At 47.4% G+C, this 12,550-nt stretch overlaps 1 protein-coding gene across 1 annotated transcript; it reads left to right on the top strand.

Moving 5' to 3' along the window:
- Positions 1-551: 551 nt before the first annotated feature.
- PRRX1 (paired related homeobox 1) lies at positions 552-8,428 on the top strand. Its single transcript, XM_026087633.1, has 4 exons — positions 552-575; positions 1,978-2,153; positions 2,797-2,978; positions 8,190-8,428. The coding sequence occupies exons 1-4, from the start codon at positions 569-571 to the stop codon at positions 8,326-8,328; spliced, it is 504 nt and encodes a 167-aa protein (XP_025943418.1). The 5' UTR covers positions 552-568; the 3' UTR covers positions 8,329-8,428.
- The last annotated feature ends 4,122 nt before the right edge of the window (positions 8,429-12,550 follow it).

The raw sequence follows: 12,550 nt of genomic DNA, 5'->3' as shown, positions 1-12,550 counted from the left end.
GGCAAGGGGTTCCTGTAGTGTACACGATGGTTCTTCAGTCTGCAATTCCCACCATGCTTATGCTCAGCCTCTCTCTTACATGGCTTTTTCTTCCCAAAGGCAATGCTATTCATATGCAACTGACTGTATTTCAGTGTCCTTGGCTTGGGAGCATACGAGTGAAACTGGCTTTTGTGCTTGTCTCTTGTTTGCCTCAGTATCACTCACACTTCATTTCCATTGTCTGACTCCTCTTTGCTCGTGGCTCCCCATCTCTGCCTGAATTGATGTCTTTTGGTGTGAATGTGGGGAGGATAAGAGAATGTAGTTCTCATTTAAGCCAAATGCAGTTATGTACAGAGAATGGCATTACCTTGGCTATAATCAAGCCTAGTGTAATAGCAGTTTCCTTACACTGACTTACAGACAGGCGTACCTTGATGCAGTCAGTAAGAGCTGGCACAGGAGTTGTGGTCACCCCTGAAAGCTGTATTGTGTCCCTGAAACTGCAGTCCTTGGAAATGTAAAGCCCAAAGAGCAAGAGTTCATGATTCTTTGTGGTCAGGAGAGATTTCTAGCATTGTAGGAAATGGGAGGTATGTTTTGGACTTTTTCATTTGTTTTTTGAGATAAAGAAACTGAGGCATGGGGTAGCTTGAGAGAGTTGGCCCAAGCCTTATGCAGTTGAGCTGGGAAGCGAATGCTTGGGTCAACACACTTCCTACCTCCTTGTTACATGGGGACTAACATTATGCGGTTAAAGGGCAAACAAGTTCATCCAGTCCATACTTTCTGGTGAAGACCGGAGAGAGCAGACAGCAGTGTAGTGAAGAATGTGACAGGTCTCTGGCTGAAGGGTGGGATAGGGAGGTTGATTGGGTCTGTGGCCATGTGCAGTGAGTGTGATTCTTCATTTATGTCAAGCATCCCTTGCAAATAGTGCTGTCAGTGAACCTGGGCTGAAGACCCAGCATGTTAAGCCCATACACTTGTTGCATGTGTAAAAGATGTGTATATGTAGAATGAGGAATGGGGGCAAGGAAGCAGGAGAAGGCTCTTCCCCAAAAGTAGCCTGGAAAAGATTTAAAACCTCCCTGAGGTAGCTAAACCCATAGGGGCAACTTCTGGGCATGTCTAGTTTGCAAATCAAAGGTGCAGATGCAGCATGAGTAAGCTATAGGTTTGTTGATAACAGGGATCCGGTGGGAATGTGGAGATCTGAACATGGGAGGATCCCCATGGGGTATCCGTATGAATGCATGGATAGCTGAGTCCAGCTGAAATGAACCTAGATTTGGGTAAGATGTGAATTTCAAGTGGATCAAATTAAATGTGCTGTCCTGGGGTCAGCCCATCCATTCCAGAATAGATCCTCAGGAATAGCAAGTACTGAGAGCTCCAAGGTCAGCCAGGCCTGAGACTCRGAGGATGAATGAGTAGAAGTGAGGAGACCCCAGGGAGCCATATCAGGGATCTTCTGGAGATGGGAAAACAGAGAGGACAGTGGCATACTGGAAACTTTGCTCATCTGCCCCAGTACTTCTTGATGTTCAGACCATTTTTTTCTGCAGGCCCATTTGACCGTGGACTATGCAGAGCACAGAGGACAGTGGGGAGGGGGAGGAAGGTTTGGTCAAGAAAAGCTGTCATACTTGTACACATATGCACTGATAGGAAGAAAGTTGGATTTAAAGTCTTGCTCCAGGATTTTGGTGTTGTATCTCCACAGGACAAAGAGCTGCAGAGATGAGCTGGGCTAAAAGATACATGCTAGTGCTTGTCTGTAGCACTGGCAGGGCCCTTGTTGGCCCTTGTGTCCAGTTGCTGCATCTCTGGCTGAAAGCATGAGGTAGTTTGTGGTTAAGGTGTGGTGTTAACATTGTACAAGCCCTCTCCTATACTCAACGAGCTCCATCATAAAACCATTGAGGTCATTCACCCCCTTGCCGTGATCTCTTCAGTTTTCCAGCCTTTCACCTCTCCAATTGTCTCTTCTAGATGATCAGCTGAACTCAGAAGAGAAGAAGAAAAGAAAGCAGAGAAGGAACAGGACTACCTTCAACAGCAGCCAGCTCCAGGCATTAGAGAGGGTTTTTGAGAGGACACATTACCCCGATGCCTTTGTACGGGAAGACCTTGCACGCAGAGTCAACCTCACTGAAGCAAGGGTTCAGGTAATTCCCCATAGCTTATGTCCAGGCACACCTCACCTTGGTGCTGTCATCAGGCCATTCCAGTATGGCAAGAGAGGTCATCACTGTCTGCATGGCATTACTGGGGTGACCAAGCTTCTGGGCCACCCCATACTGCAGTCCCAAGCATGCCATGCCTTGAGAAGGAGGGCTGCCTAGTCTGGTCTGCCACCATACATCACATCTGCCCTTTCAGATGTGTTAATGGGGTCCTTTAGAAGCCAAGATGTTGTCCGTGGCCTGGGTGTCCTCTGCTGAGGCTCTGTACATTATCCTGAGCTTCACAGCTCTTAGCTTGCAAGCCTGCACTTCTTGGTGTGGCACAGTATAAAAGCAGATTGGGGAACATGCTGAGTTGTACAGCACTCCCAGACCTTGCTACCTATAGTGAGCACTAACTTAGTCCTACAGGGACCTCACTTAGTCTGTTCCTTGCGCTAGGGCTCTGTCAGGGCAGAGATATGTGTTGTCTTGTCATTATGGTTTTCAATGACAGACATGCCATAGCAACCTGCTTTTGCAGAGTCCCGTCTTGCCAAGTGGGGCTGAAGTGATATGGTGAAAGGGCAAGTGTCACGGCAGAGCTGTTGTGATGGCTGGCGGGTCTGTGTGCTCCCTATCCCAGGTGTGGTTTCAAAACCGGAGAGCAAAGTTTCGCCGGAACGAGAGGGCCATGCTGGCCAGCAAGAATGCCTCTCTGCTCAAATCCTACTCAGGGGACGTGACCGCTGTGGAGCAGCCCATAGTACCTCGCCCAGCTCCAAGACCCACCGACTATCTCTCCTGGGGTACTGCCTCGCCTTACAGGTGAGTGAATAGCCCTTCTTGGGCTGGCCAGCTTCCCCGGGCCTTGTCTGGCTGCTGCTTTCAGGATGACCTGACAGTCCCCTCTATGGGAATGCATCCAACTATCTAGATTACCTGTAGTTCCTCTCCTGTGCCCAAGCTTTCAGATATGTCTGTGCCTTCCTCATTCTGGCTTGGGGCAGGGGAGACTTTCTGGCATAAGATATAGCAGCCTGAAAATGGCTCTGAGATGCATTTGCTTGTAACTACTCTAATGGGCTGCTTATATTCGCATGGGACAACTGGAGTTTACAGCAATCTGATTACCCCACTGGTCTTTCCTTACCTTATTCCTATCCTATCGCACCAGATCTCACTGCCAAGCTTGCAAGGTGTGGTTGGTACACCATCATTGTGATTCCCCTGGCCTTGGATCCGTAGGAGGTTGTGGCTGCTTTTGTGGTGGTGTCTCTCTGCAGTTCAGGAAGTATTGAAATAGGACTAGGTAGAAGTATATGAAAGCAGAAGGGGTTGCACTTTCTTCCCTGATAAATCCAGTTTAAAGCTAGAAATAAACATTTTCRTAGATACAGATCCAGGGGGGGTGATGGCAGAGTACCTTGAGAGACTTGGCCACCAGGCAGTGTTTGGAAGAGATCCTGGAGAGGGAGCTCTGTGCTGTTTGCTAGAGCACAGATATGTGTGTGACCAAGCTGTGCCATTGTGCTGTGGTTTGCCAGCAGTGAGGACCAGGTGTGCCTGGGTGGCAGACTGGGGTTCAACATCCATCTTCTGTGGCCAGCATTGCTTAAGGGATGGTGGTAAAGAAGTGCTTGGTAAGAAATGCAGATACTGCAACCCCAGTCTGCTCAAAGGAGCTGGGATGTCCATAAAATTCACAAGCCTCCCTGTCCTTCTCTGCCCCATCCGCAACCTGACAGGCACTGGGTGTGGATGCAGATCCACAGGATGTGTTGGTTTGTGGGAAGCCAGCTGACTTGTGGGCAGTTAAAAGTGAGGTTGGTGGGTATTTTTTAGCACAGTGGCCTCATTGTTGGTCAGGACCTCAGAAACCCTGACTGGGTTTCTTCCTGTTCAGCTGTTTCAGTCACAGCCAGCTTCCCACTGTCTACCAGGAGCTGCACCAGGCCAGGGACCTCTCTCCCTCAGTTGCTTTGGCCCTTCACCCCAAACTTTGTTTGCACAGTGAGGTCTGCAAACTCATGGCCTCCCTCATAGTTGATTGCTTTAGCTCCGTGGGATCATCCTCTTCCACCCTGTAACTCCAGAAGAAAGAGAGTCCTAAGTTCACACACTCCACATACTGCAAAGGATGCTTTTGATGACCACCAATYTGATCTTGGAGATGGCCCTCGTCCTTTGGATTTTTCCTGAGAACTGTTTTCTAGCAAAGCCCCCCTTTTAGGGCTAAGGCTTTGTCCCTGTGAAGTGCTCCTTGGTGTTGTGTCCTAGGCAGGAGCTGGGGTGGTGACGAGTTCAGGGGAGACAAGTGCAGCTACTAACTCCTTCCCCACCCCGCTGAGACTGCTCTAGTCACAGTACCAGATCCCTACTGAACGCTTGTGGCTTATTTCTACCTCTCACACTTTTAAAAATAGATCGTCCCTCCCAAGATGTTGTTTACACGAGGGGCTTCATAACGGCTTCTAGGAGAAGACCCTGCAAAGGTAACTTCCAGGGGCACACTGGGAAGGGCTGTCTGGGGCTGCTCTGGGCAACAAGAAGCCCAAGGCGGCTGGGACATGCGAACGAGGAGAGAAAGAAGGGAAAACCTTAGGGACAGTTTTTTCCCCTGGAGGTGGGGGCCCAGGACTGGCTCTGCCTGTCTGCTGGTGTGGAGAGGCTTCCCTGTCCTGGCGTGCTGTTAGGAGCAGTACAGCTGACAGCAACAGGCAGCACAGGGGCACACACAGCCTTGGCTCCCGAGGGGGAACGCACCCTTTACCCGAGCATGTCCAGTGCCCCAGGGCGCAGCGCATGTGCGCAAGTGCACTTTAGTGGAAAGGAGTTTAAGCCAAGACATTTCAACAAAGACGTTTGCAGCTTAAAGCCATTACCACAGCTTAAAGCCATTCCCACTGGCTAATATGCCAGGGTGGACTGTCATCCTCCCACTGCCCCTGCAATGGGGTTGAGAGGCATTGGCAGAGGAGTGGAGCAGCTGTTTTCAGCAACATGGGGTGGTTAGGACCTTTGGACACGTTATGTCTCTCCAGGCTTCAGCCCAAGCTGCAGGAATGGTGGTCTAGTCTTGTATTACTGCTCTAGCCAAGAGGTTAAAAACACAGGTAAACTGAGGCAGATGGTTAAGTGACTTGATCATGGCTGCAGATAAGCTCAGTAGCAAGGTCAGAACTAAAACTAATATCTTTATTTCTAATCCCACCAGGCCTCTAGCAATCATATTTATGTTGATGGACATTCAGGCCAGGTTCTCACTGACTCATTTAGGCTTTGAATTGAGTAGGGTTGTTGGACACTTGGTGATAAATAACTCTGCAGACTGTTTGCAGGGCCCCTGCTCCCTCCACATCTCCTCAGACCTGCCTCACAACCCTCTGATTAACGGTTAGTCTGTGATAGGGCTGAGAGCACGTCTGAGATCTGCGTGGCTATTGCTGTTATTGTTAGATCGGGGGGAAAGTTTTCAATCAGTGTGTTTATTCTCCAAATACATTCAGCCGCAGGTCAACCAAAGCTATTTGCAGATCTGTGCCGCATAGATAGCCAAGTAGATACTATTATTTTTTTGAAGTTGAAATGTTTTTGTTAGACATTTTTTTAGTAAAGGTTCCTAAGAAAACAAAGCTCACAGTTGTGCTGTCAGCCTGCACTTCCCACTCTAGCAACCTCTGACTCCATGGGCCGTTGAAAACCATATTTGAAAGAAGGATTTTAGGCCTCAAAAACATGATGTTCCTCTGTGTTTCATGAAAACAAGCAGCTGAGTAGAAGAAAGAGACTCTTTTTGTGTCTGAACTGAGTGGAGAGGGCTGCAGGGTGATCTCAACCCTTATTAGACACTGGAGAGTCTCTGGGCCAACCCCTCAAGCCATAACAATGCTTGGAGACAGCCTGCATGGGCACTGCTCCTTGTGGAATAACTTGCTAAAACACAGCATTTCTGTAGATTTTTGATTTAGTAGAGTTTTCATTGTCCAACAGTAATTTTCCCCACAACTTTTCCTGGCTAAGAGCAGCAGGCTCCCTGGAGTTTTATACCAGACTTGGGCAGTGGTAATGCATGGGTTTTGGAAGAAAAAAAAAAAAAAAACTTGTGGGAAGGGGAGAATGGGCAGGAAACCTCAGTAAGGGAGATATCGGAGTAGTTGTAAATATAGCCAACGCTTACGAACATGAGCAAAGGGATGGGGACAATGTACACCCATGGCCAAAAGTTCCTGTTTTATATAGACTGGAGCATCCTTCAGGCTCTCTCCCTTCTTCCTGCACAAAACATGGGGGAGATGCACCCTGTGGAAGCAGGTAGGAAGGGGCACCCGGTGGCCACCAGCGATACACGTTGTGAAACACGTTGCAGCACACTTTGCACCACTTTCCAGGCAGCAGTCTCCGCTCAGGGGCTGCCGTAGCTGCGTGCTGGCTTCTGCTTTCTGGGAGAATGAAATTTCTTGGGTTTGTCTGAAGGAATAAAGAAAAAAAGGATAAATATGTATTTTAAAGGATATATCTGTATCTTAATGTGTGTATTTTAATGTCTGTCCTTCATGCCCTTCCAATACCCGTCCGAGACTCTTGCCTCTAAGTGTCCTGAATGTTTGCTCTCCTGGGGGGAGCTCCTGGTGCTACRGTGTAAGCCGTCATTTCCATTGGTGTAGGCTGTCATATTTCCACCGGTGCTGATGGAGACATGACAGTTTCTGCCTCAAGAAATTCTTTTCCCTGATTTTAAAATGAGAAACAGGAGTCCTATGGCCTAGGACAGGGGCTAGTAATATCACTGGTCTCTGGATCTCCTGAAGGATTGAGGATTCAGGCAGTGCCGAACTGCATTTGAAATTCTGGCAGGGCAGCTCAGCCCTATGAAGTCAGCGATATCACTAGCGTTTTGGAACRAGCGAACACACCCACTGCCTGGAGCTTTGCGTGCAGCAAACGCCCACACCCCTCAAGGAAGATTTGCTGTTGCAAAGACTCTTCCAGTCATAGAGGTCAGCACTGGAGGGAAGGGGGAAAAAAAAAAAAAAAAGCAAGCTATCTCATTTCTTGCGCTGTGGGTGGAGGAGAGCTCTCTAGAGTCCTTCCCAGAGTCCCAGACATGAGCCACCCGGAAAGGCGGTTTGACAAGTTTAGCACCACACCTGAGCTTTCGTCCAGGCCATTTGTGGTTTCCTCCAAAACATACTGGGTGATGTCTCCAGTTCGCTCAGTGTTTTTCAATCGTTTTTGATCTGTGGACCCACATATAAGAAAGGCAACRTAGCAGAGAGTTTGCTTTTTTGGTGGGCGAGGGGATACTTGTCACCGAAGCCTGGGACACACAGGTTAAACAAGTGTTCTAGCTGGCTGGAAAGCAGATTTGCAAATTTTTGTTAGGACAAGAAAGGATTCTGACATCTTTGCTCATCCTCCACTGCCAAAAGTAATGTTTTTCACAAATAAAGACATGTTTTGAAGGAAGTAAAAATGTTGTGTTTTTCCTTCAGCCTTTAAGGCATGTTCTACATGATCAGCTGAAGTTTTGAGGGAAGAATGTGGAACTTTTCATTCCAAAATGCTGAAACAATGAAGCCTCACAATTGTTAAAATGGGTTTTTCCCAGAGTGTTTCTTTGAAGTAACGTGTTTCAGAAGAGACATGATTTCACAAACAATAAAAATAAGAACTGGCCTCATCAAAAAGACATTTCTTCCAATGGAAATACTTTTAAGGACAATGCTATAGTTGGCAAGCTGGGCACTGTGACCTCATTGTAAACCCTTTGGATTAGAAAATCGGAAATGGAAATTTTCCTATTGATTTAAACCAACTTAGAGATTGGCTATACCCGGGTAAGTGAGCTGAAGCAGAGAGATTTACTGGGATGTTAAATAAAAAGTTGTGGTAATGCTCTGCTCGTGTAAGAAACGTGTCGCGCAGGCTCTGAAGCACGAGGGCTGCCCAGCCCCACAGCGGCGCGGGTCTGATCTCTGCCGTGGCGTAAGGACTGACCTCTGACATGATGTTTCTCTCTTTTTCTCCACCCCACAGCGCCATGGCCACCTACTCCGCCACGTGTACCAACGCCAGCCCCACGCAGGGCATGAACATGGCCAACAGTATTGCCAACCTGAGACTGAAGGCAAAGGAATATAGTTTACAGAGGAATCAAGTGCCCACAGTCAATTAATGACTGGAGGCAGCTGCCCCGCAGAAGGAGAAAGTACAACAGCACCCGTCCTGCTTCGCAATTTGTTTGTGCTGAAAGAAAAAGAAAAAAAAAACAAAAAAAGAAGAAAAAAGCCAACCCCCAACCCAGAACTGAACATTGGGACCAAAGCGAGAGCAAACCGAACCGCTCGTGAGTGTCAAGGTTCCTCCTTCCTTTTGGGATAATGCCACCATTTTTTTTCTTGTTATTATCAGGTTTATTGCTTCTGCTCAATATACTACGAGCTTCTTCAGTTAAGGACAGTCTCACCCTTGTTGTTTTCCATTTTTGTATGGGACTGCAAAAAGAAACTGCTGCCAATTTCAGTCTGCGGTCACCTCCCACCGTACATCACGCTGAGATGCAAAGCTTGCTCCTTCCTCCCCCTGCCCCAGCTCACCCTCGAAGAAGAAACTCTTTCATCACCGCTTTCTGATGTATCCACACGACCCATCACCCCCCCCCCCCGAGTCCCTTGTGCCATGGAGGCAGAGTTGTTATTGTCAGACTCCGATAAGCCTGTCAGGGCAACGTGAAGGGATCGTCCTTCCCAGGTTGCCTGGACCAGTCTGATATGTGAGGAGGACCTCCATGGGCTTCGCAGCGCTTCATTGCTTTCTTGAGTATTCCCGGCCTTGCCACCTTGAAAAGCCAAAGAAGAGAGAAAAGCTAAAGTGCGTGTGTGAGTGTGCGTGGGGGATGTAGTGGGGGGTTTGCTCTGTAGTGCCAAGAATAGGACTGTTAGGACACTCCTTTCTATGCCTTACAGTTTGTGCCACAGGGAAAGGCGTTGTCCAGATGCATTTGTTTTATATATACTGTATATATTTATATATATAAGATATACATGCAAGCTTGGTTGGTGTTTTTTATTAAACAAAATAAAATCCATTGAAAATGTTTGGGATGTTTGTGCTGCATCCAGGTTTCTGGAGCCATGCATTGAAATGCCACCTGCAGGCCCTCTTACTCTTATCAGAGCTGTTCCCAGTAGCCTTGGACAGTACTTGAAATAGCCAGCTCTTGTCTTCCCATGGGAAAACCCAAAAGTGGAGGTGGAGGGAGCCACGCTCCTTTGCAGATTTTCCCCATGGGCATTTGCATCTTCATGGAATAAGGCAAGGGTCTCACCTGCCAGCCAGGTAGATCCATGTGCCTCTTGGGAATACACAAAGATGTCCCCATGGAAAGTCTCTGCTACTCCCTCTGAGGAAGGGTATTTTCTCAGTATGGCACATCCCACGCAAAGACTGTCTCTCCTGCCTGGCTCCCATTATACTGCCTAGAGAGACTTGTCTTGTCGCCTTAACTTCCCTCTGCTCTCCCTAGTTGCTTCCCACTCTCCCTCTGGGGTCTGAAGAACTGGACCCCATGAACCTAGTTTTCTTCTGTCTATGAAGAGTAGGGGAGATGCAACCCAAAAGGGTTTCTTCCATGCAAGCATCCTAAGGAAATTATGATTTTTCATGTTGCTGGTGGTGCCTGCCTCTTTCAGTTTGGGGGCATATTTATGCCAAGTAGTGCTTGTACAAGAGATCTGCCCAAATATAGAGGGACTTTGCCCTAAAATAGTCCCACTGAAGATAATACTGCTACTCCGTGGTCCAGGCTGGGTGATAAGGGAAGGGGAATGAAGCTCAGTCATTAGGAATATTTCTGCAGTGTCTGACAGGTCTCTGTCTTGGTGTTTGCTGCAGACGTGTTGGGCATATGTAGGAGAAGTCTGACAGTGGGCTTTTATAGTTTAAAATAGTGTGCTGCAGGAAATGAGAAATAAATCTCTTTAAAGTGAAGGCGAAAATTAAACTTGCAAAATATGACTGGAAATACAGCCAAAGAATTTGTGCTAACGCTTGAAAAAAAAAGCCCCAAATCTCAAACTGGTGTAAGTTGTGCTAGTGCTGGTGATTGCACATGCTGCTGGTGGATTCCTTTTCCTCTGTACCATGGCTATTTCTGAGGGAAAAAAGGATTGTGATCAGGACAAAAAGCTGAAAATTGCAAATTAGGTTTGCAAACAAAAAAAACAGCTGGGAGTGAACAAGAATTTCATTTTGAGAAATCTGTGATGTTCTGTTTTGACACTCCCCCTTTTTTTTGCCTTTCCTTCTGTAGTCCAAAGGCATTAGCATTTCTAAACCAAAATGTTTCTGTCTTGATTAGTGTGTCTCCAGCTTCTGAAGCTAAGTGATGACATTGGAAATCGCAGCCTTCACTTAGAAATTCACCCTTGGTTTCTGTGCCTACACAAACAGAGAAACTATTGAAGAACATGCCTGCAAGATCAGAAAGAAAAAGAATCCAGTGCAATGTAATGTTTAATCAACTGCATGATTTCTGCAGGATCCCTAACTTGTGTTTTGCCAAATGCACAGGACTGAATTTTCAGTGCAGAAAAATGTAGGGAAAAGAGCCGGTACAGACACTGCCAGTGTGGGCACGTATTTTATTGGGCTGGTGAGTGGAGCATTGGGTGTGGGGACTCAGAGGTTGTCTTGCCTCTGGCTCATTCAGTGCCTTGGTCTGACGCTCTCCCCCTCTGTTCCTTGCTACCCTCATCTGTGATTTGCCAACCTCAAGCAGCAACAGCAGCCTGAACGTGCTGCCCTGTGCCGGGCTGCACTGCCCTGGCTGCTGGGCATGGAGGATTAGCAGTGCAGCCTGGGGGCAGTTGTCCTTCTGGCCCAGATGAAGGCATCTCTGTAGACCACCCTCTTGCACAAGTATTTTTTTGTCACTTGGGTGAGTTGGGATGGTCTTGGGGCAGGGGGATGGCACAGACAACTTCCCAAAGATCCTGCAGATTTCCATACCTCTGCCCTTTCACAGAAAGGCTGGGACCCATGGTGGAAGTGGGAGTATCAGTGGCCTGATGCTACATGAATGTCCACCTCCAAAGTTTCAGCTGACTCTTTTGGCATTTTGGTGGCTTGTAGCGTTTCCCTAGTCTTTGCTCACCTTTTCCACAGGCAGAAAAATCACCTTGAGCAGCCTTCTTGGATGTCTGTGTAAGGGCACCCATTTCTAAAGTTAGCAAGGAGATTGTTCAGAAAGCATGAAATTAGAAACACTTGGTACCCCCTTATCCATGTGTGGATGGGCATATCCATCTCTAGCTCCATGCTATGATGTAAACATGGAGGGACTCACATAAATGTCAGTGCAAAACACTTGTTCACCTGCCTCATTTTACTTTTGTGAGGAACTGCACTGACTTGCATGGAGCAGCTCCCATGAGAAGGCTGTGTAAGCTTTTGCACTTCCAGTTTTGGCCAGGTCTTGAGTGGTCCCTGGGTTGGGCTGCTTGATTTTAGGGATGCCGTCACAGCTGATTGGGCTTTCTCCAGTCCAGATGAGACCTTTCCATCACCTTTGAGGTGGCTAACCCAATGACATCCAGGTGTAAACCAGAGCATCCAAGTCAATATGGCCTTGTTTACTTGTATTTGCTAAACAGAGTCCAGATCAATCAATGGACGGGTTTTGTTGTTTGTTTCTTAATTGCTGATGACCTCAGCCAACAGGCAATGTCTAGTTGTCTATCAAGCCAAAGCAAAATATTATGATCATGTATGTTTAATCTGTATTTTATTGAACCATGTAAATATATGTGGGAATTAAGGGCCTTATCCTGAAAGCATGGAGTTCTCCAGGGTTTTAATAGACTTTCAATTGCAGTTCCTAGGAAGTTGCCGTGGTAACGCTAGTTATCACAAAGTTTGGGTACTGTTCAGGGGAGAAAATGGTCTTGAGGCATATTTCTCTCGCCTGCTCTGTACGAACACTGATTTGTCAGCCCCTCTTTCTTGACACAGAAAGAAGGTGGCTGAATCACTCTAAGAGGGATTTTTGAGCATGACGAAGATGGATGATTGATGAGGCTGGTGGAGCTTGACGCGTGAAGCCACGGGAGGGATTCCCAGATGGAAGTGTATCCTGTAAATTATCTCTTGCTTTGTGATGTAAAATGTACAGTGTTTGCACTAGAATAGAGATGATAATTTTCAATAAAAGGGGGAGAAGTCTCCCCAATCCTTTCTGTAAGCTGCCACATATGTGTCATGTGTTGCTGCCCTGACGTTGCCCCTATGACACTAGCTGGGGCTGGGAGGATCCCAGAGCGCTGAGTGGCACATGGGAACCAGGGCTGGCACGGATGGTTTGAGGACTACTGGAAACAGGTTCAAAAAGAGTATAAGGC

The sequence above is a fragment of the Apteryx rowi genome, unplaced genomic scaffold (assembly GCF_003343035.1).
Source record: "Apteryx rowi isolate R43461 unplaced genomic scaffold, aptRow1 scaffold_729, whole genome shotgun sequence".
Classification (NCBI taxonomy): Eukaryota; Metazoa; Chordata; class Aves; order Apterygiformes; family Apterygidae; genus Apteryx; species Apteryx rowi.
This window is presented reverse-complemented; position numbering and strand designations above follow the sequence as displayed.

What these genes read in the sequence shown, in the direction of transcription:
- PRRX1 (XM_026087633.1), top strand. An exon ending in TCACTGAAGCAAGGGTTCAG is followed by an intron (nt 2,154 to 2,796) that starts GTAATTCCCCAT and finishes TCCCTATCCCAG; the next exon opens with GTGTGGTTTCAAAACCGGAG. An exon ending in GGTACTGCCTCGCCTTACAG is followed by an intron (nt 2,979 to 8,189) that starts GTGAGTGAATAG and finishes TCCACCCCACAG; the next exon opens with CGCCATGGCCACCTACTCCG.